Consider the following 20455-nt stretch of genomic DNA (forward strand, 5'->3'; position numbering starts at 1 on the left):
TTCGGGTACTATATGACGCCTATTAGTTAAAAAATTGGTGTGAGAAGCAAGGGACAGATTTAATTCATTTTGTCTTTCTGGATGCATGCATAACTGGTGCCGAGTTAACATTGGGTGGCTATGTGTAGATGGTAGGACTGGTGGAGAATTATTTTGGACAGGCAACTCAACAAATAATTGGGAAGAAATATCTGGTGGAGTGTGTAAATCTATTTGAGAGGACCGATCTTCTAGGGAAGGATGACTAGGGAGTTGTGATACACTTTCATTGGTAGATAAAGACTTAGTCATTGAATTGGAGTGAGAAGTGTGAGTGGATGTCACATGGGAGTGAGAATCTGTGGTGATTGACTCTTGCTGAAATTCAGTGGGTGTCACGTGGAGATCTAGAGACTCTACACATGGTTTTCTAGAATTTAAAGACTCAATTGATGACTCACAACAGCTAACATGAGATGGCATTATTGTATGATGCTGAATAGGTGTCGGCATTGTAGGAGCATTGACATTTGTGGGTGCTCGAATCCATTCATCCGTATCTGGAAATTTAGTTAGAGGTAGTGGCTCCTGCACAATAGTTCCAGAAGAGTCTTTGTTAGATACAAAAGGAAAAACTTCTTCATCAAAGACCACACGTCTAGATATATATATTTTATGAGAAATAGGATCAAGACATCTATAACCTTTGTGCAAAGTGCTGTAACCAATGAACACACAAGGATATGTCTTCATGGTAAATTTATGTTCATCTTGTTTTCTTAAGTACGGGTAGCACCTACAACCCAAAACCCAAAGGCCACTATATTTTGGCTCACGTCCAAAAAGTTTGTAATAGGGAGTTTCCATTTTTAGCACACTTGAAAGCCGCCGATTTATAAGATAAATGGCAGTGAGGAAGGCTTCAACCCAATATTTTAGTGGTAGATTAGAATGAAACATCATAGTCAATCCTGTCTCAATAATATGGCGGTGTTTCCTTTCAGCAACGCCATTTTGTTGAGGAGTGCCTGGACATGAAAACTGTTGCTGTATTCCATACGAAGCTAAATGAGTTGTAAAAACTGTTGAAATAAACTCTCCTTCATTATCACATTGAAAATTTTTAATTTTCCTTTCAAAACGATTTTCAACAAGCCTTTGGAAAATAATAAATGTATCATAAAAATCTGACTTTTTCTTCGTAGGATATAGCCATGAGAAACGAGTGCAGTCATTCACAAAAATTGCATAATATCTGAAACCTTGATTTGCGACTACTGGAGCTGGTCCATAGCTATTACAAACCGAGAACTTTAACAGACTTGAAACTGAAATATTTTTATTTTGGCTCAAAACTTGAAGAATTCTTGAATTTGGATGTCCTAGTCACTGATGCCATAGACCAGAAGAAACCATTCCATTCTGTACAGCATTTAGTGCTTCCAGGTACCCATTGTCAAGTGCATATAGACCACCTCTCCTACTCCCCTTTGCTATTTTCCTCTTGCTTTGATCCTTTATTAGAAAGCCCAAAGAAGAAAATTCAACAGTGCATTCATTGTCAGAAGTTAATTTACTAATAGACAACAAATTTTTCTTCAATTTTGTAACCACCAAAACATCATCCAATTTCAGATTAGTTGATCCAGTGGGAATCATAGCCTTTCCAGTATCTGAAATAGACAGAGAATTTCCGTTTCCAACAAAAATTTTATCATGACCAGTATAGGGACTTTTAGATACTAGATTACCTTCTTGATTTGTCATATGAGCATTGGCACCTGAATCAGCATAAAATATGTTGTCATCTGCTCCTTGGAAAGCTGTATATGCTTGCTGTGCATTTCTTGGTTCATCAACAAGGTCATAACGATTCCAACACTTATCTGCTGTATGATAAGGCCTTGTGCAAATCTGACACACAACAGCATTGTTAGGTACGGGTTTTGCATATATTTTACCTCCAGAAGTCCATGGATTTTGATTTGCTTGATAGTTCCAATTATTCGTAGGAGATGAGAATGTAGATCAGCCAGCAGGACTGAAGCCTCTTCCACGAGAAGAAAAACGTTCACCTTTTCATCCCCTTCCTCTTCCACGTCTACTCATAAATGCTTGAGTTTGATCAACCCGTGAGCTGTCCTCAAATTGATTATTTGACAAAGTCTGGTCATGTGCTTTCAAAGCCAAAACAAACTGTGTAAAGGATGGATATGGTGCCTTAGATAACATAGCTAGATGGAAATCTTGATATTTGGCACCAAGACCACGAGATAAGTGAAAACACTTGTCAAGGTCACCTACTGGTTTACCAATAGCAGCAAGATTATCACAGGTAAAGGTAAACTTACGAATATACTCATCGATTGATAGATTTCCTTTCTTCAATCCCATGAGATTGTCGGTGAGGAAGATCTCCTTTTCCTTTGTTGCTAGCAGCAGGTGCTCTTCGATGGAATGCCACACAAGGTAAGCTGTCTCAAGTCCAAAAGTGTGGCTAAGTACATCTATGCTCATAGTACCCAGTAACTAGGTGACTAGAAGACCATCATTGTTGTTCCAAAGAGTGTAGTTCGGGTTGGAAAACTTATCACCATTCTGAAGAACTAGCTCCATCAATGGCTTGTCTGGTCTACTAATGTGATGGTATACGCCTAGGCTCCTGATGAGTGCAAAATTTGTGAACGCCATAGGAGATAGTTTGATGAGTCCAACTTGATGAAGATAAGGCTGGAGCACTGATGGAACGATTGGAGTGATAACTTCGGTTCGACTTCAGTTTTAACATTAAGGTCTAGGAAAGCTAGCTCTGATACCATGATGAAAATAACAATTTGAAGAAAAAATATTTTATTATGGACAAAAACTGATTTCTACTTACAGCACTTACACCTCTCTGTTTCACTTGTTAATATTTTCTGTACACCCGTGACTAACCTCTTTGTGATTATTTATACACACTTATATACATCAGTAGATAACTAGTGGTTAAAGACTCATTATCTAACAAGGATGCTTATCTTTATACACCTCCTTGAGATATCCTAAAGATAACTAATATCTTCTACCAGATAAAACCATCAGTTATCAAAAACCATCAGTTACCAACAGCTACGGGTTCACATGTTGACAATAGGATGACCAGCTCATATCAACAGCTACCAACAGCACGTGCCTTACTAGACCTCACGGGTTTCATGTGCTGTCATAATATATATACATATATATATATATATATGTAGCTCCCTTTAATTTGCTTGTGTACCACATAATGTTTTTTTCTCCCCCAAGGATGAAAAAGTAAGGTACTCTTTTGTTTTTTTTTTTTTTGTTTTTTTTTTTTGTTTTTTTTTTTAACACTTTTTATTTTATTTTATAAAAGATATAGATGAAATTATTTGAAAAATATAAATGAAATAATAAAGAAATAAATACTATTTGAAATTTAAAAAAATAAATAATACTTTTAAATTTTAAAAAATTAAATTAAAAATAATGTAAATGTAAAGGATGTAGAAAAAATATTTGCTTCTTTCTTTTTTCTTTTTTCTTTTTTTTTTCTATAATGCCTTCATTGTCCATACTAAGCTGGACCTCTGGTCTTCCTCTCTCTATTATTACTTTTTTCTATGATGACTTCATGTGGTCTTTGTTTATGCTATATATAGAAATGAAGATTGCTTAATGTTCAAGAGTTCTATCACTTCCTGGAATATTGCTTAAGTGCCTCTTTTTTCTTCTTTTTTAATGTATTTAAATATATAATTTATATATTGTTGTCTAATAGAAGTTAACAATTATTTATTCAAAATATTATATATATATATATATATATATATATTTAATGAATGAAATATTATATGTTAGTGGTTGGCAATTCCACTAAACCATATAATTGTTCTTCAACTTTTTACCTTGATACTTCCTTATCGGTCCCAGCAAAAGATATATATATATATATATATATATAATGCTAATCAATCTTGTTGTTAAATCACAATTAAGCTTCATTTACACACTATTTTATTTAATTGCATTTTCTCTTTGGAGTCAAGTTCGTTGAATAAGCCAAAAAATTCCAATAGGACAGAATATTAGCAAATAAAAAAAGTGATTTAGGCAAAGAAGAATAATTAATACCAATAGTATACATCAATGATACGTGTATATTATGGAAATATGAGTATCTGGATTTGGACTTAGCCTTTTTATGAGCTTGAGAAGGATAAGATTTCAACTACCAATTATATTGCAATTGCATGGCTCTGTGCGGTATGTATATATGTGTACATAGATACATGCTTAAGTAATTCTCTTAATCAGAAAATTTTTATCAGGATTATTCAGGGAACACATCACACCAATGTTGATGAGACGGTTTATACCAAATAGATGATATGATGTGCTCCGGGGAAAAAAAAAAAAAACATTAAATTAAAAAAATAATTCCTACACGTTACTTACCTTGTGGTGGTGGTGCGGAGTCTAAAAAATGTTGGCAACTACATATATAGCATTTAAACAGCTTCAACTTTCAAACATACTATGAAATACTCCTTGCACATATTTAGTTTCAGATTACAGTTTGGAGGCTCAGTAAAGAACAAAATCAAAAACTATCAGATTCAGCATTAGCATAAGCCTCTCAAATATCTATACTTTGTCCCTCAAAACGCTGTATAATATTTTCAAGTTTTTAACATCTAACCATATTGCATATACAACTTTTCTTTTAAGTATGCGTCTTCAACCTACACCAAAATCCATATTTACACAAAAGGCTATTTTCTCTTTCCTCCCTTTTTGGCCTTCTTTTTCTTATTCCTGTTACTATTTCCCTTTCCTTTGTTATCAGCGTTGGAGCTGCTACTTGGGGTTCCAGAATCAGCATTAACTTGAGCAGCCTCAGTGTCAACCTTGTGAGAATCAACATTTCTTTCATCCACAACAGTATTTTTAACCTCATCAGACTTTTCACTAGAACCAACAACTTTCTCGATCTGTGATTCCTTATCAGCGAGGTTTGTGTTGTTAAGGACGAAAAGCTGGTTCAAGATAGGCTCCATTTTTGGCCTCTTTGATTGCAGCCTCTTGCAAAGTTCTTCAACTCTAGATATTTGATCATTGCGTCCAACCTCACTGATAGGAGAAAAAGCAAAGAGAGTAAAAAAGAAGAAAAAACAGGCTATTTGATAGAATGCTCAATGAAAGACTTTATCTGTTTGTGTGTGTGTGTGTGTGTGTGTTGACAAGAAATTCTGAATGTATTCTCCAAATCCCTCCTCTTTTCTCTCCAAGTTGAGCATTTACACTAACCTCTCATTCAATGCATTAGAAAGTTCTTTCAACTCGCCAGTCATAGTCGCCACTTCATCGAGCATGACTTTCTTGTCAGAATCATTAGTATTCCGATAACTTGCAGTCAATCCATCAGATAAAAGCTGAATGAATTTCTCCATATCCACCTAGAAGTAAAGTTGGAAAATGAAGAAAAATTATTACACTTCGCACTCGCAGTTTATCTTCGGGTTAAACATTGTACAGGAAAATGAATACATACAAAAAAAAAAAAAAAAAAAAAAAAAAAGCATATTACCTTAATTGTTTTGGCATGTGACAGAAAAGCACTTTGTTCTCCTCCATTGTATACTATCTTCATTCTATCAAGTATTTCCCAAACACAGCGACAATCATTTGAAAGGTTAACCTGGTTTTTGTATTGAGTGTTTGGTTCCTGTTTGGCCACCAACTCAAGTCTTGATTGAGGAAGCTCAGATTTCTTCTGTGAAGCAGAACTGGCTTCAGAGAGCACTTTCTGAGTATTGCTAGCTTCAACAGCAGCAGCTTCCTTTTGACCTTGTTTAGTTTCAATAGTCCTTGGAAACATTTTCCTCAATATGTCATTCTTGCATTTCAAGATTTTCATATTCACATGTATGGCAGAGGCAGGACAGGGAAGCTTTGGGAAATTTTCTCCTGAACTTACAATTACCAAATCATTGCCAATCTTCTTAAGTGCCTCAGCTAGCACACTATACAAAGGGTGGCGTTTCCTAAAACATAAAAGGGCACCATGAAAGTCCCGTGGAAGATGATCAATGATGTAGTTTCTATTAATCAAATCTAAGAGTAAATCTTGACATATACCAAAATTCAAATTAATCAAACAAACAATCACAACCAATCTAGACACAATCAGTGAGTAGCTGTCCTTCACCTGAGGAGATTTTCCAATCCATTCCATCACCTGAGGAGATTTTCCAATCCATTCCCACATTTCACCCTTATTGTAAAGGCATTGCCCAACCAAATGGATCATAGACCCAAGGAGATTTTCAAGAGATGGTTTCACATCAGCCCATCTATAGGGACTTGATTTGGTATCTTCACCACATTCCATGAGCCATTCAACAAATGATGACTTTGTAGTAAAAAAGTTACCCCGGAAGCAAGATACCCGAATTAGAAGGTGCTCAACAAGATACACAAAATAGCCAGGTGATATGTAATCACGTTCAACCCTCCAATTTGCTTCATATGTACGAAATAAAGCTTCATTGAAACTGCAAATAAGAGGTACTTCTCTTTCTTTTTCACTGGTGTCTGAACATAAATTCTCAAAAAAGACCTTCCATGGGGGATAATCGCCCAACTTCTGTAAAATCTTCTCACATGATTCTTTTTTCAGCTTGCCAGAACCAAGAGTAATCATTGCAATCCTCCCAATTTGACCATAAGAAAGCTTGTTCTTTGGGTTGATATTCTCAACTATTAATTCTTCAAGTAAACATTTGGAAATATCCATTCCTCTGAGCAATACCATATTCTCTCTCAATGACTTCCTCCAATCAAGAGGAAATACGTAGCCAAAAAATTGCTGAGTTGACAGACTAATGGATTTCTGCAGTTTACCAGCATAATGATATCTTTTCTTCAGAAATTTGGACTCAAAAAGAAATTTTGCAACTTCATAGATATGGGTAAGAGCCCTGCTTTTACAGAATGGTATATCGGAAATTTTAACTGGGAAGTCATATAATGCTTGAAGCTTTTCCAAAATCTTAATTCCAACAAAAAGCAACTCTGAACTCCAGTAGCTCTGAGCAGCAGAAGCCAACTGATGAACATCAATAGAAACAAACTTCCCATTATTTTTAAAATGCCTCATGTTGACATCTCTCATCCAATCAGCATCAGAATGGAGCAGAACATAACTGGTATTCAGATTATCAAACTCCCTCCGGACACCTAAAAAATTCAAACAGAATTCTCCAAAACTTTCATTTTCATTAACATCTTCGGACTCGAGATGAACAAGATATTCAAATACTCCAACAATCTTTTCCTTCCAAATGTTCCAAAAGTAAACCATTGATTCAAGAGAGACTTGATTCTTAGAAATCATAGTTTCTGAATGCTCAGTAAGATCGAACACCAATTCTTCTTCAAAGATATATTTTGGAACACTTGAAGACAGATGACCATCCAAAATTTTCCAAACGCATAGCATTTCTGCAGTAATGCTCTTGTGCATCTGAGAAGCCTTCATTTGATTCTTCATTAATTGCAAGTTACTCTGCTCATTTGCAATAATATCAGCCTCTATGCAAAACAACTCATAAAAGTTGTCACTGTCATTCTTAGCAAATGACTTCCCTTTTGCTAAAAGCTCTTGTTTCTGTTTAAACTGCTTTATGGGCCAACCTTTGCTACCATGGGACCAGAGGGAGTTTGCAAGCACATATAAAAGTATCAGTGTTGCCGCTTCTCTAAAATTCCTAGCCTTTCCAAGCAGTTCTACCTCAAGTAGTATATCTCCTTTTAGCTTTGCAATATTTGCAGCTTCCAAAAAATTTCCAGATTCTTCTTCCAACAGCATTAGTTCATCAAAGCAGCCTTTTGACCTCAAAAATTCACGAATTAAATCCATGGAACTAAAGGCCTTAACAAATTTCATCATTGCCCTGATATCTTTAACCTCATGATAGTGCAATGCACAGCTTTCCAGAAACTTCTGTTCAATTTCCTCAATATCTTTTCCTCTCTTTGTCATGCCAGAGTCATTTGTTGCATGCTGTTTCCAGCATTGAATGAAATCCAAACCCATATCAAATAATTTTCCTCTGGCACAGACATTCAGACATTCAGAGAAAAAATTTCCCCTAGCATACACCTCCGCAGCAAGCTCATAGCATTCTGCACGAGTAAAGCATTCTCCAGCTCTTCCCAGCTCAGACTCACCACATTTTTCCATATAAATCCTACCTGAAGCAATCAGAAGTCACAAAAATAATTTAAAGTTTCAAACTCAACCATTCTTAAACCAGAAGAAAATAGTAAATCTAGCGTTGAATAACATTTTGCAAACAGAAAAACTATCAATAATCAGCATCCAACAGATCCATAGAGCTGCCGAGAAACTTAAACTATCAATAAGTTCCAGACTAATGAATAAGTAGGAAATAAGCTCAGGCTGGATATAATTATTAAGAAGGCTATACAACTCCCAATGGTAAGGAAGAAGCTGGATGCAATATTTTATATCACAAAGTGAAGCACATAAAATTACACTCAAATATACATCAATGAGGTTAAGTTACTGTCAACTTCCATTATAAAGTCATACCTGCTCTTTCATATTCTCCTAGATCATAAAAACATCTCGCAGCAGAATCTGCCTTGCCTATGGCGTCAAATATTTCAGCAGCTTCCCTTAGGATGGAATTAGCTACTTCAGGATTTGCAATGCGCATCCGATCAGCCATCGATTTAAGGCCAGCAGCTTTGGATCTTCTTTCCCAGTAAGTGTCACCAGCTCGTTCAAAGCACATTGTGGCCATTTCATAGTTATGCTCGGAATATAGCTGTCAGAACGCAAAGTGTTAGCATTTACAAGATTGAAAATGTTATCAAAAATAAAATTCTGCTTCAGAACACAATTCATGCTTCCCCAAAACTACAGCTAGAAGAATTGAAAATACAGGAACCAATATCTGCAACTGCAACTGTTCTGAAAACAATGGCTTAAAGCAAATCCCTGCAAAAGTTCAAGCCTTAGTTGTTCGGAAAAGGACCTGATTAGGTAGCATTTACAAAGTGTTAGCATTTACAAGATTGAAAATGTTATCAAAAATAAAATTCTGCTTCAGAACACAATTCATGCTTCCCCAAAACTACAGCTAGAAGAATTGAAAATACAGAAACCAATATCTGCAACTGCAACTGTTCTGAAAACAATGGGTTAAAGCAAATCCCTGCAAAAGTTCAAGCCTTAGTTGTTCGGAAAAGGACCTGATTAGGTATATCAAGCTAACTTAAACATGCACCCGCACTACCCTCATGTGTATGCCCATCCAATCAAGCCACTAAGAGTAGATCTTACACATGCAGCAAACTAGATTAACCGAAACTGCTTCTGGTAGGCTTTGAAATATTAAAACACTAATTTTACTTAAAAGAAAAAAAAGAGGCTCAGTTTTAAATGTTAAGGGATGTACGATTCCATGTAACTAAACAATAAGAATACAAAGTCAGAAGAAAAAAAAAAAAAAAAACCTCAACAATGAGGTTGACAACATTGATAACAATAAAGTTGCCAATAAAAACAATATCAACATTCAAACAGAATCAGAAACAGGACAACAATAAATAACTAAACAAACCTTGATACCCCGAGATCGCCACTCCTCGGGACTGCTTGCAACTTGCATTGCCTGAGCAAGTGAATCATCCAATTGCATAATTTGTACAAGACACTTCTTCTTCCAATAGTCAAACATAGGTTTGGAGAATTCTGAAGTCTCACAAATCCACAACCTCTGCCTTGTACGTGTAACAGCAACATATAATTGCTTCAGTTCAGAGCACAGGATATTGTGTTTAGACTCATTGAAATGTGGAAAACTAGGTGAATTGGAATCAAGGAGATCTTGTTCCTTCATATATTCATATATCACCCTCCACTTATTCGTAAGAGGTGATGAGCCGAAAAAATCGTACAACAATACATCCTATAAAAGAAATAAAAAACAAGAGATAGATTAAGTGTACTAGGTAGAACTAATTGGAATCTAATGTATGGTGTGTACTAAACAACTAGATAAATATAGCATGATAGCAATTTACTCATAATTTTGCACTGTGGCATTAGGCAACTAAAAATAATATTGCATAGACAATCCAAAATATAAATTATTTTAAAGTTTTATAGGTAAATGAAGAAAAACGAATGCAATGGATGAAGCATGAGTATGGGTCATGGAAAGCATATAACTTCACCAACTAAAGCTTTCATTAGATATACCTCAAAGCAATGGACTGAACATGGAAATTAGCAGATAAAAAATCCAACCAAATGACATTTTGGGTTCACCTGAAACTCAAGGCCCTTGCATTCAAGTATAGTTAGAACAAGAGCTTGCTTCCCAACATAATTTGAAATTTCCTTGCGTGCATTGTCATCTCTTACCAGTATCACCTGCTCAGCACCAAAACCAACAATCTTCCCACTAACGCTTTCAGGATTTCCAAAGATTTTTATGATTGCATTTTCATTGTTCCCGGATTCAAGTAAAATTGGAGCTTCCCCGTATATCAGACTACTTTCAGGCTTTAATTTATCAATGCAACTAGGAAAGAAACAATAAATAAGTTCTATAATGCTGTGAGATAATTTCAGTATACCAGCATGGGTACGGAAATTTTGAGTTAACTGGAAAACCTCTGAGATAAGTCCCTTTTCATTTCTTTCACCCTGTGCACTAATCCTTGATTGCAAAAAGAACTTCTTGTAAAATAGATTCCTTATATCTTGAAATCTGAAATCAATACCCCTTGCAATTGTTTGTGCAGTATCACCAGAAAAAACAAAACCCTCTTCAACGTTACTGCAAACATGCTTGAACAAAGCAATTTGACTCATTGTTAGATCTTGGACCTCATCAATATATACAAAATCCATTTCATCACCCCTATATCTTTCACGTCCGAGTCGAAAATGGAGTTCAATTACAAAATCAGCAAGATCATATTCACCATTCTCCATCTTCATTTTCTCATAACTCTGAAATATATCATATATTATCTCTCTCTTTTTCTTACTTAAACTGGAGGCACGACCCTCTGACAGTAGAACATAGTCCTCACGATTGATTTTACCATCAATTGATTCCATGGATTGCAAGCCTCCTTTTATATATGAAATTATCTCAGTAAATACTCTAGAAGGATCAAGATTCTTTGTCAACTGGGAATTGAAATGAGGCCAATATGATGAACTGAATCTCTCATAGTTGACTTCCTTTGTCCTTAGAATGATCGGTAGCATAACCGATCTTGAACTTTGCATTTTACAATTAGAAATTTCTGGTACATTGAGGAATCTTTCAAAGTATGAATTACTCAATGTTCCATCAAGCATCATTAAGAACTTATGGAAAGTTATGACCAGAGGGTACGAATTGGGTGGAATATTGACAAAAGAATCCGGTATGTTCTTGAATTGTATTTCTTCATCATCAATATAGTCCCAAACAGAGGAACCGCTTTCATCGGAAGATTTTCCACCAGATGCAAAACTAGGAAAGTACAAAATTAAATATAGTTAGCTTAGCGCACTTTTATTGAGATCTTAAATGTACACTTACAAAAGTAATTGATACAGATGACAAGGAAGAAGCCAGTAATGGCCAACACAATAAATCTATGGTCTACAAACAGCGTAAAAATACATAAATTATGTAACATGAATCTGTAAGCAAACATTATACAAACAAATAATTCTAAAAGATATTTACAGAAATGACCGTGGCAGAGAATATATACAAAAGAACAGAAAATCAGCCTTAATACAAAATCAAGAAAAAGCATATTCATTAGCGAAAGTTTGTCATTAATTTTTTTACCACTGTGGTAAGTATCTTCATTACAGGCAGGATTTGAGGAAGAGTCAAAGCATAAAGAAAAACTCTTTAGTTTTTCTACATAATTCTACAATTGGCATTCTATCTTATGTCTTTCCAGATAATATGCTTACTATTGAGTTCATATTCCTATTGATTTCATAAAATGAGACCACTAATTTTTCATGCTTCCAAGCACACAAACTAATGCTAAACAGTTTTATCCAATTTTAGTTTGTTATTTATAAGGCTCAATAGTCTTTAGATATATTTTTCCTTTTTGTTAAAATCTAAACATCAAAACTTAAAACACCTTAACAGATTTATAATTAAATCTAAGATTGTAACAGCTAAATAAAAGTTATGTGGTTGATAAAAGAAATGTGGGGAAAAATTAAAGACAGAATAAAAATTTCTTAATCATATAAATGCACACGTATTGCATATTTATAAGTACTACCAACTACGAGTCTATGACAAGACTAGGCAGCATATAAACGTTACCATTTACTTGGACATTCATATTCAACACACCTTTTCAAGTGGGAAACATGTTGCTTCACAGCAAAACATAGCTTCGGACTCACTGTCACAAAGAGCTGGCGCAAAACAGTTCCTCCAGTCTCCATTGAGCTTTCCTTCGCATCATTATCCTGAATACCATGTCCAAGTGAATTGCTCTCAATTCCATAGAATGCTTCATCAGCCATTTGGTGCAATTTTTCTTTCTGAAATAACTTCATGGTTAACACAGTAGTTTTCCCAGTACCAGAACGTCCAAGAATGAAGCTACTTCTATCAAAAAGTATAATCTCCATTTCTTGGTCAGTCACTTCGAATGGGAGATCTAATTCTCTACCATCATGGTCAGACATCAAGTGGTTCACTGCAACTGATGATAAGGAGTAGAATTTCATCAACAACAGACTCTCACTGACCTTTGAATTCTCAACATAACTTCTACCATCAGAAGCAGCACCAACTTGATCATTTCCAGTTTCATTGATGCTAAGATCTTTAAATCGGACAATATCTACAGAAGGTGACCAGCTTTTGGGTACTTCCAAATTTCTGTGAGCAAAATACAAAATGGAAAAATTAATAACTCAATAAAAAAGCAATAATGAATATAAAATTCTTTTGTATAGATTTAACAGCAAGAGTTCATTGACCCTAGAATGCAAAGCAATGTACCCCTCAAGACATTTCTCATTGCAGAGATTGATGAAGTCATCAGTGTATTTACAAAAAATACTTTCAAGGCGTTTTATCAATTTTGGTATATCCTCCAGAGGCAATAGATCCCAGATCTTCAAAACTTGTATAAACCTCAAATCCTTTACAATGTCAGTTGTACTAACAACATAGAGACCTTCAACCTTAAATTGCTTCACTATCTGCATGGAGCTTCCACAAACTGAGTCTATATTCCGCTTCTTAGGTCTCCAGCCACTGGAGAGCTTAAGTAAAAGGTTTAAAACTGACTTTTTTATCCGCACAGATGTTAGTTTTTTGAATGACTTGAGAAAGTTATCACTGAATTGAACCTAAAGACATGGAATTGAAAGAGGATAAGAAAAGCATCAAATATAAACCATACAACCTTAAAAGATCCATATATAATAAAATTCAGAGGATGCAGACACAATGCTATACCTTCCATCTCGAATTCTTGAAAACCATACTATCCCCATTAAGTAAATCATCAAGCTGATCAAACTCTTTTTTGACCTCTAATATAGCCTTAGCCAAATCTTTGTCGTCATCAGCATTGAAGAAACAATTGCGTTTCTTGGCGTCGAGAACTAAATCTGCCCAAATAGTTTGACTACCATCTAAGGTTCTTTCACTACCCAAAATCCATAGACAATGCCTGAAGACATATCAAATAGTAAATATATATTGACAACACCTGCCAAGAATTTAAAAGCTCTCGACAAAGTTTACATTAGGCTGTACCTAGCTCTTGTCAGGGCAACATTCACTCTCTGAGGTTTGGATATGAAACCTACTGATTGGAAACTGTTACTCCTTACAGATGATATTATGATTATATCCTCCTCTCCACCCTGGAATCCATCAATTGTCTTTACTTTCACAAGAAATCCATCAATATTATTGTACTTCCCCCCAAGTCGATCCTGAATTGCAACCACTTGGGCAGCATAGGGTGACACAACACCAATACTGAGTTTATGTTCTGAAACAGCCCATGCTGCAAAAAGGCAATAACTAATGACTGAAACAAAAGAAAAAACAAACATTACTACATCTTGAAATGGACATGTGAGTATAGAGATACCTCTGTAGAGATTCTGCAGTATTTTCAATACGATTGCTACCTCAACCATATTTCTCCAACTACGTCCATCATCATCCTTCTCCTCTCTTCCACCAATTACATTTATAAAAGAATAAGGACCATACATTGACCCCTGCAGGCAATGTATTTCATAGCTTTTCCTTCTAACAATAGGTGCATCTACAATCAGGTTATCATAGAATTTCAAATTTGGGAATAAACTTATTGATGGATGCATTCTGTATTGCATATTTAGCAGATGTTTTGCACAACCCTGTGAGCTCAACCTCTCAAACAAACTTCTTCCAAAACCAACTTCATCAGAAATCTATAAAAGGAAAACAAAATAATAGATATTCAATCTGTACCCCTAAAAATAAAAAAATAAAAAATAAAAAAATAAAAAGAAAAAAGAAAACACAGAAAGAGTAAAAATTGACATCGGACAAAGTGAAGAATAGGCAAATAATGAAAAAATAACTTCTACATACTTTGCTTTGAACCATTGCTGGTAATTGGCATTCATCACCAACAAGAATAGCATGCTTTATACCACGGAGCTGCAGGGGTATGGTTGACTCGCACTCTTTCAACTGTGCGGCTTCGTCAATAACCAAAACTCTTAGTGGTTCCATCGCCACTTTATGCAACTTATATGAAGTAGAAGCCGTGCAAAATATTAGTGAAGCTCTTTGAAAACAGAATTCCTTTATTGATTCCTGGCTCCTGAAATTTGGGAAGGTGAGTCCACCAAGAAAACACTGAAGGGTTCTCAAAAGCGAAAGGCATTCACTTCTCCTCATACAGAGAAGAGATTGCTCATGTTCAAATGTCTCAGGGAAATCTTCAACTGCATCTGTTTGAGAAAAACACTCTTCCAGTGCTTTAGAAGCCACTTTTTTTTTAAATAGCATTTTTTCAAAAGAGTCAAGTGAGAAAATAAGGGATTTCATGTTTTGGTAACATTGTTCCGAAATGTAACTTTTGCCCATATGAGTACAGATTACGGAAACGCAGTGCCTAAGAGGTACTGCCACAGAAACAAATCTCTCTCTTACAAACTCACGAAATGACTTAACTATTGCTTTACTTGTACTTCCCTTCTCTTTGATATCACATTCAGTGCTCTGCTCACTCTCTTTAATCATCTCATTTTCCAAGAAAATATGGTACTGGGAAACACAATCTTCAAGAAAATTTATCATGGAACCAAAACAATGCCTCCAACCACTGTGTGAACCTAAACATTCAGCAATCTTCTGGACACGATAATCCAAATATATATCTTGAATATCTGAACCAACTTTGAGCCGCTCCTTATTTCCAAACAGAAGAATATCACCCAGTGAACAAAGCAAAGCATCAGGCTCCGCATCACATACCACCTTCACAACACGGGAAGCCACTTCAGTTATTGCAACATTCGTAGGGGCACAAATGAGAGTTCTAAACTTCATTGCCAAGAGAGTAAAAAGAAGTGTAGCAGTAGTTTTTGTCTTCCCTGTCCCAGGGGGACCCCAAATAAGTTCGAAGGCAGATTCATTCTCATAGTGTATCTTGCTGAGACAGGAAAGAACTGCTTCAGTTTGGGACTCATTCAATTTAGACTCTATATTCTCAACCAGCTTCACATCCCAAAAGCCATGACCCTTTTCAGAATAGTAATTACATTTTTCTTCAACCTGTAATCAAGCATAAATTTTCAGACAAATTATCAACAATGCCAATAATGCACGAACATCTTTTTGTTTATTTGTATATTTATCTACCTACACAACACACTTCTGTTCTTTAATTGAATTTTTGATACAAAATTCATAAATTTCTCTTATAACTCAGTAAAAGCAATACGTTTCTCTGTTAGTTTGTTTGTTATTTCTTCCAACCACAGAAGAGGCAAAACATCTTATGCAATTACTGTAATATCCAGAGTATCAGCACAAAACAATAATAATCTTACACAGTATTTAAATAATCTAGTCAAGGTGAGTGTTATTTCATATCCACTTGATCATGAAATCTTTTTATATCCTTAATGGAAAAATCCCGTGTTAAATGAATTGCTAAATGCTAACTCAACTGAATAAGTTGGAAAGTATCATCATTATTTATCTTACCATAGAATCAGGGCGAAGAATTTTCTCAACAACTTTCAAATTTTTAAACATATGCAGTGCCTTCCATATTCTTCTGTTTGGGGTAAGGTTTCCCAAGAAAATTACAAACAGAGATGACCGCATCTCATTGTCAAGTTCAAACTCTTTTGATGCTTTGACTTTGAAAAAGGTAGAACTTAAACCATCCTCATTATCATCATCTGCGATTTTAGTCACTGAAAGAAATGCCCATGACCTGCCAGCCCTTTGCAAGTCAGAAACAGTTTCTGGTTTAGCATCTGCTAAAATGAAAACATCTCCAGGCAAAGTTTTGTAAGGCTCCTTGCCACGTTCGGAGAATCTATTCCGCCAATAATCAACCTTTACTTTGTATATTTTGGTTCCATATGGCTTGGATTCTTCAAAAGAAATTACTTCAGCAAAAGGTTGATTCCATATAATATCCATACTCGAATGCAATTCTGCTCGAGTTTCTTCCAATAAGGGGTAGGCATAAGACCCCAAATAATGCTGAACCGATTTAAAGGATTCAGGAATTCTTTCCACCTAGAAAATGAAGCTTCAGTTCAGGAATCAAAAGCTTCTTAGAAATAAATGGAACTTGTACAATATTATCAGTAGAAGACATGGGAAAAGGTGATAACACTCAATTAGTTTATAGGTGTCTCATTGAAAACATATTCAAAATGAGTCAAACACAACCAAAAGGACAATAAAAGAATCTTAAAACAGGAAGTTTTAATCTCAGGAAGTACAGCAAATTAAAGAGCATCAATAGGAATTTTAAAACAGGAAGTTATAAGAGGAAACTGACAGTGCAATTCCACTTTTCACTTAGAACAAGAACTATACTTTAAAACAAACTAAAACCATAAAGATGCCTCAACCAGCATGAGGCATCAAATACCAGCTTATGAGCCCAAAGGAATCCAGCCAAGATGTAGACAATTTCATACTTCATTGTTCCTCTAAGTATTATCACTATAAATAAATTTGATTACAATGTACCCAGTGCAAAGCCTTCAGATTACATGTTTTAAATACTTCAAAGCCACTGTTGGACAAAGCATATTTCCATGCTCAACATGCTTGGCATTGTTAATATGATTAAATATCAAGGCAGTCCATTGATTATCAAAGTAATTTCTTTATAATGCTTGACAGATTCAAAACAAGTGAGTTGAGGGAATCAATAGATTAATGGAGAACATTTAAAGCATCAAAAAATTTGAGACGATAAGCACTACACTGACATATATTCAAGTATAAACATAGACTCTGTAACTAAGTTATCAATGGTTTAATAATAATAAAGATTAAAATTTAAACATTTGCATAAAAGGTTTATGTAAATGAACATATAAACATGTAAAATTCTTTGCCTATTTAACTTCATTAACATAATCAAAACCCAGGAGCTTAGTAACCATGTCCCTAAGGAAAACAGAACTACAAAGCAGAAATGGGCTTGAATTTATCAGGGGTCTTGCTCACAAAGGAAAACCATACTTGATTGAAACAACCAAATTATAATCATCCAACTCATTTTTTCACCGAACATCAAACTCGATATCTGTGCCATATTAAACACAAAATGCCAAAACATTATAATTTTTTTTTATATAGGCAGCAACACAACGATCATATACTATCCATCCAAGAAACCCAAAAGCTAAGAAAATAAATTAACATAATGGGCAAAAAGATAGATCCAAAAAACCTGATTCTGATAAAGATTTTCATTGAAAATATCCTCTACGGACCAAGAAAACACAATATCAGTGAAAGGGTCTCTGTTAGCTTTCTTTCTCTTGTCTGAAACTTCCTCCTCCATCATTGTCTCTTTCCTTTTTTTCTTCACAGTATAAGTATTATCTGCATCTACAAACAAACACAACGTTAAAAGCCCATTTCAAAACCATCCATTTTTAATAAAGGGGAACAAAGAAATGGGTTTTCCTAGCTACAAAGGAATCTCAATTTCTTTAAGGAAACAAACATGAAAGCAGTCTAGGAATCTTAAGTACAAGCACTATGAATGTATTTGAAGAAAGAAATATACATTAGCTCCCCTTAGTGTCATACCCTTTTGTAGCTTTTTCTTCAAGATAAAAAGAATGTCATTTTGATCAATCAGAATTGCTGATACAGAATCCAGGAAATAAGAAAATGTTGGAAAAGTAAAGAACCTCTCAGTGCTTGCAGACGAAGTTATTTGGACAAAAAGGTTTTGTTCGTACTAAGCTTGACCTCAAATGGACTTTTCTTTATTTTTTTAATGATTGCATATGGTCTTAATTTATTATTATATAAAAAAAGAAAAGAAATCATAAATTTAATTAAATAAATAATAGTCAACAATTGCAGAAAGCTACTCGTTTCTTTTTTCTTTTTCTTTTTGTTTTTTTTTTTTTTTTTTTTTTTTTTGGTGGCCTGGAGAGTAAACTTTGGAACAAATTCATTTTAATCATTTCTAGAGAAAGGTTGGTTTAATTTAAATGGAATGTGGATAATATTTTTTTTTATAAATTCAAAGCCATAATTTAATTTATTTATATTAAATATTAAATGATATATTTTATGAAAAAGTGATATTGGTTCATAAAGTCCACTTATACGGTCGAGCATGGTTCAAATTAGCTTCTCCACATCTTTTAATGTTGGTCTAATTAGCCAAATTTTTTTTTTTAATAAATAAAAATTCTAAAAATTTGTAATTATTGTTTTATTGAAAATCACTAATGAGTGAAAAAAAATTTGTTGAAGACAAATGTATTTGAAAATTCATTATTAAAGGAACAATATAATACTATGAAGAAATGCAATAAAGTGCTGTACGTTATTTATTGCATGTGGACATGTGTATAGATATGGTACGTAATATATTATTACATAATAAAATATTGTCCGATAAGAGTTGAATGAGTAGAAATAAGTGAGTAAGAAAAAGTGACCATGAGACTGGCCCACGCAAGTGGGACTATGATGTTGCCAATAAATCGTCATTGCATGACGTTAACAATATATATGTCTATATATTAGTGGATAAAAGTGACATAGCCTATAAATTCAACCAAAGCTTATAGTCGCTTTTTCCGATTGCTTTTTCCAACTTTTTTTTTTTTTTTTTTTTTTTTTGGTTCTTCTTCTTTAAGCTTCATATCATAGAACAGAAAACAAATACTCTCACAAAGGATAAACAAAGAAATTATTATTAAAAATTCAAATTAAAATAGTTTTTAAATCACAATTAAGTTTTTTAGTTTTACTCATTTTTTATATTTGAAATAAAGGGGAAAAATGATAAATTGATCATGTATTATTAAAAATTTAATCCTTAACTTTACACATGCAATCCACTCTCAGAGGAAAAAAAAAAAATTTACATATGCCAAAATCATAATTATTAACCAGATGATAATGTTTTATCTTTTTAAAACTATAAATTACAAATAAAGATAATTAAATCGTTCACCAAGGATTAAGTACATATATCCCCTACCTACTATACAAACATACGATATATATATATATATATATATATTATATGATACACACATAGAGACACCAAGAACACAAAAAGAAGTCAGAAAAAAGAGCAAAATAAATTAAGAAATAAAGAAAAATGAAAAAAGAAATCAAATGTATATATAATTATAAATACCTGAATATTTCAGCACAATAGTAATATTAACCTGGAAAGCTTTGTCCGTGGTTTCTTTGGATACAGGATAAACAACAGCTTTATCTATTTTGGAAAAAAATCTGAAAATTGATATTGATCAAACATTAAAAGTTGAAAAAAGAATTGAAATGAACGGAAAAGGTGTTGAGTGTTCACACAATTCCATTAAAAATCTGTTTACATGGAGAAGCTCAAAAGTTTCTTCTTCTTTTTTTTTTTTTTTTTTTTTGTATATATAAAAAAAGGTGTTGTTATTATTATTATTTTCAAAATTAAATGTATGAAAAATTCCTCCGTGCAGCAATAATTAAAAAATGTTGTAGATTGTAATTAATATAGGTTTGTTATCCAAAGCCCATGTTGCTTGTACATCTGTCTTCATGTCAATGAATTCTGTGTCCATGACCAAAAGTTGCAGTCTACAAGAAGTTTCACACTAGCAATTTTATTTTCTAATTATTATTCTGTACCT

General features: G+C 34.1%; 1 protein-coding gene across 5 annotated transcripts; it reads right to left on the reverse strand.

Annotated features, from left to right (window-relative positions):
- Window positions 1-4495: 4495 nt before the first annotated feature.
- On the reverse strand, window positions 4496-18553 carry LOC132800264 (uncharacterized). 5 transcript variants are annotated; one of them, XM_060813577.1, is made up of 16 exons: window positions 18384-18553; window positions 18019-18179; window positions 16299-16844; window positions 14673-15863; window positions 14182-14509; window positions 13839-14094; window positions 13536-13752; window positions 13074-13426; window positions 12414-12950; window positions 10352-11555; window positions 9642-9989; window positions 8606-8843; window positions 6227-8244; window positions 5576-6196; window positions 5296-5444; window positions 4496-5118 (listed from the first exon to the last, which is right to left on the reverse strand). In XM_060813577.1, exons 2-16 carry the CDS (start codon window positions 18133-18135, stop codon window positions 4761-4763), a joined length of 8481 nt encoding a protein of 2826 aa, XP_060669560.1. In that variant the 5' UTR covers window positions 18136-18179; window positions 18384-18553; the 3' UTR covers window positions 4496-4760. The 5 variants fall into 5 exon arrangements, with proteins under 5 accessions (XP_060669560.1, XP_060669557.1, XP_060669556.1 ...); XM_060813574.1 differs by having other exon boundaries at window positions 5576-8244; window positions 18019-18173; XM_060813573.1 differs by having other exon boundaries at window positions 5576-8244.
- Window positions 18554-20455: the final 1902 nt, after the last annotated feature.

This window comes from Ziziphus jujuba, chromosome 12 (assembly GCF_031755915.1).
Source record: "Ziziphus jujuba cultivar Dongzao chromosome 12, ASM3175591v1".
NCBI lineage: Eukaryota > Viridiplantae > Streptophyta > Magnoliopsida > Rosales > Rhamnaceae > Ziziphus > Ziziphus jujuba.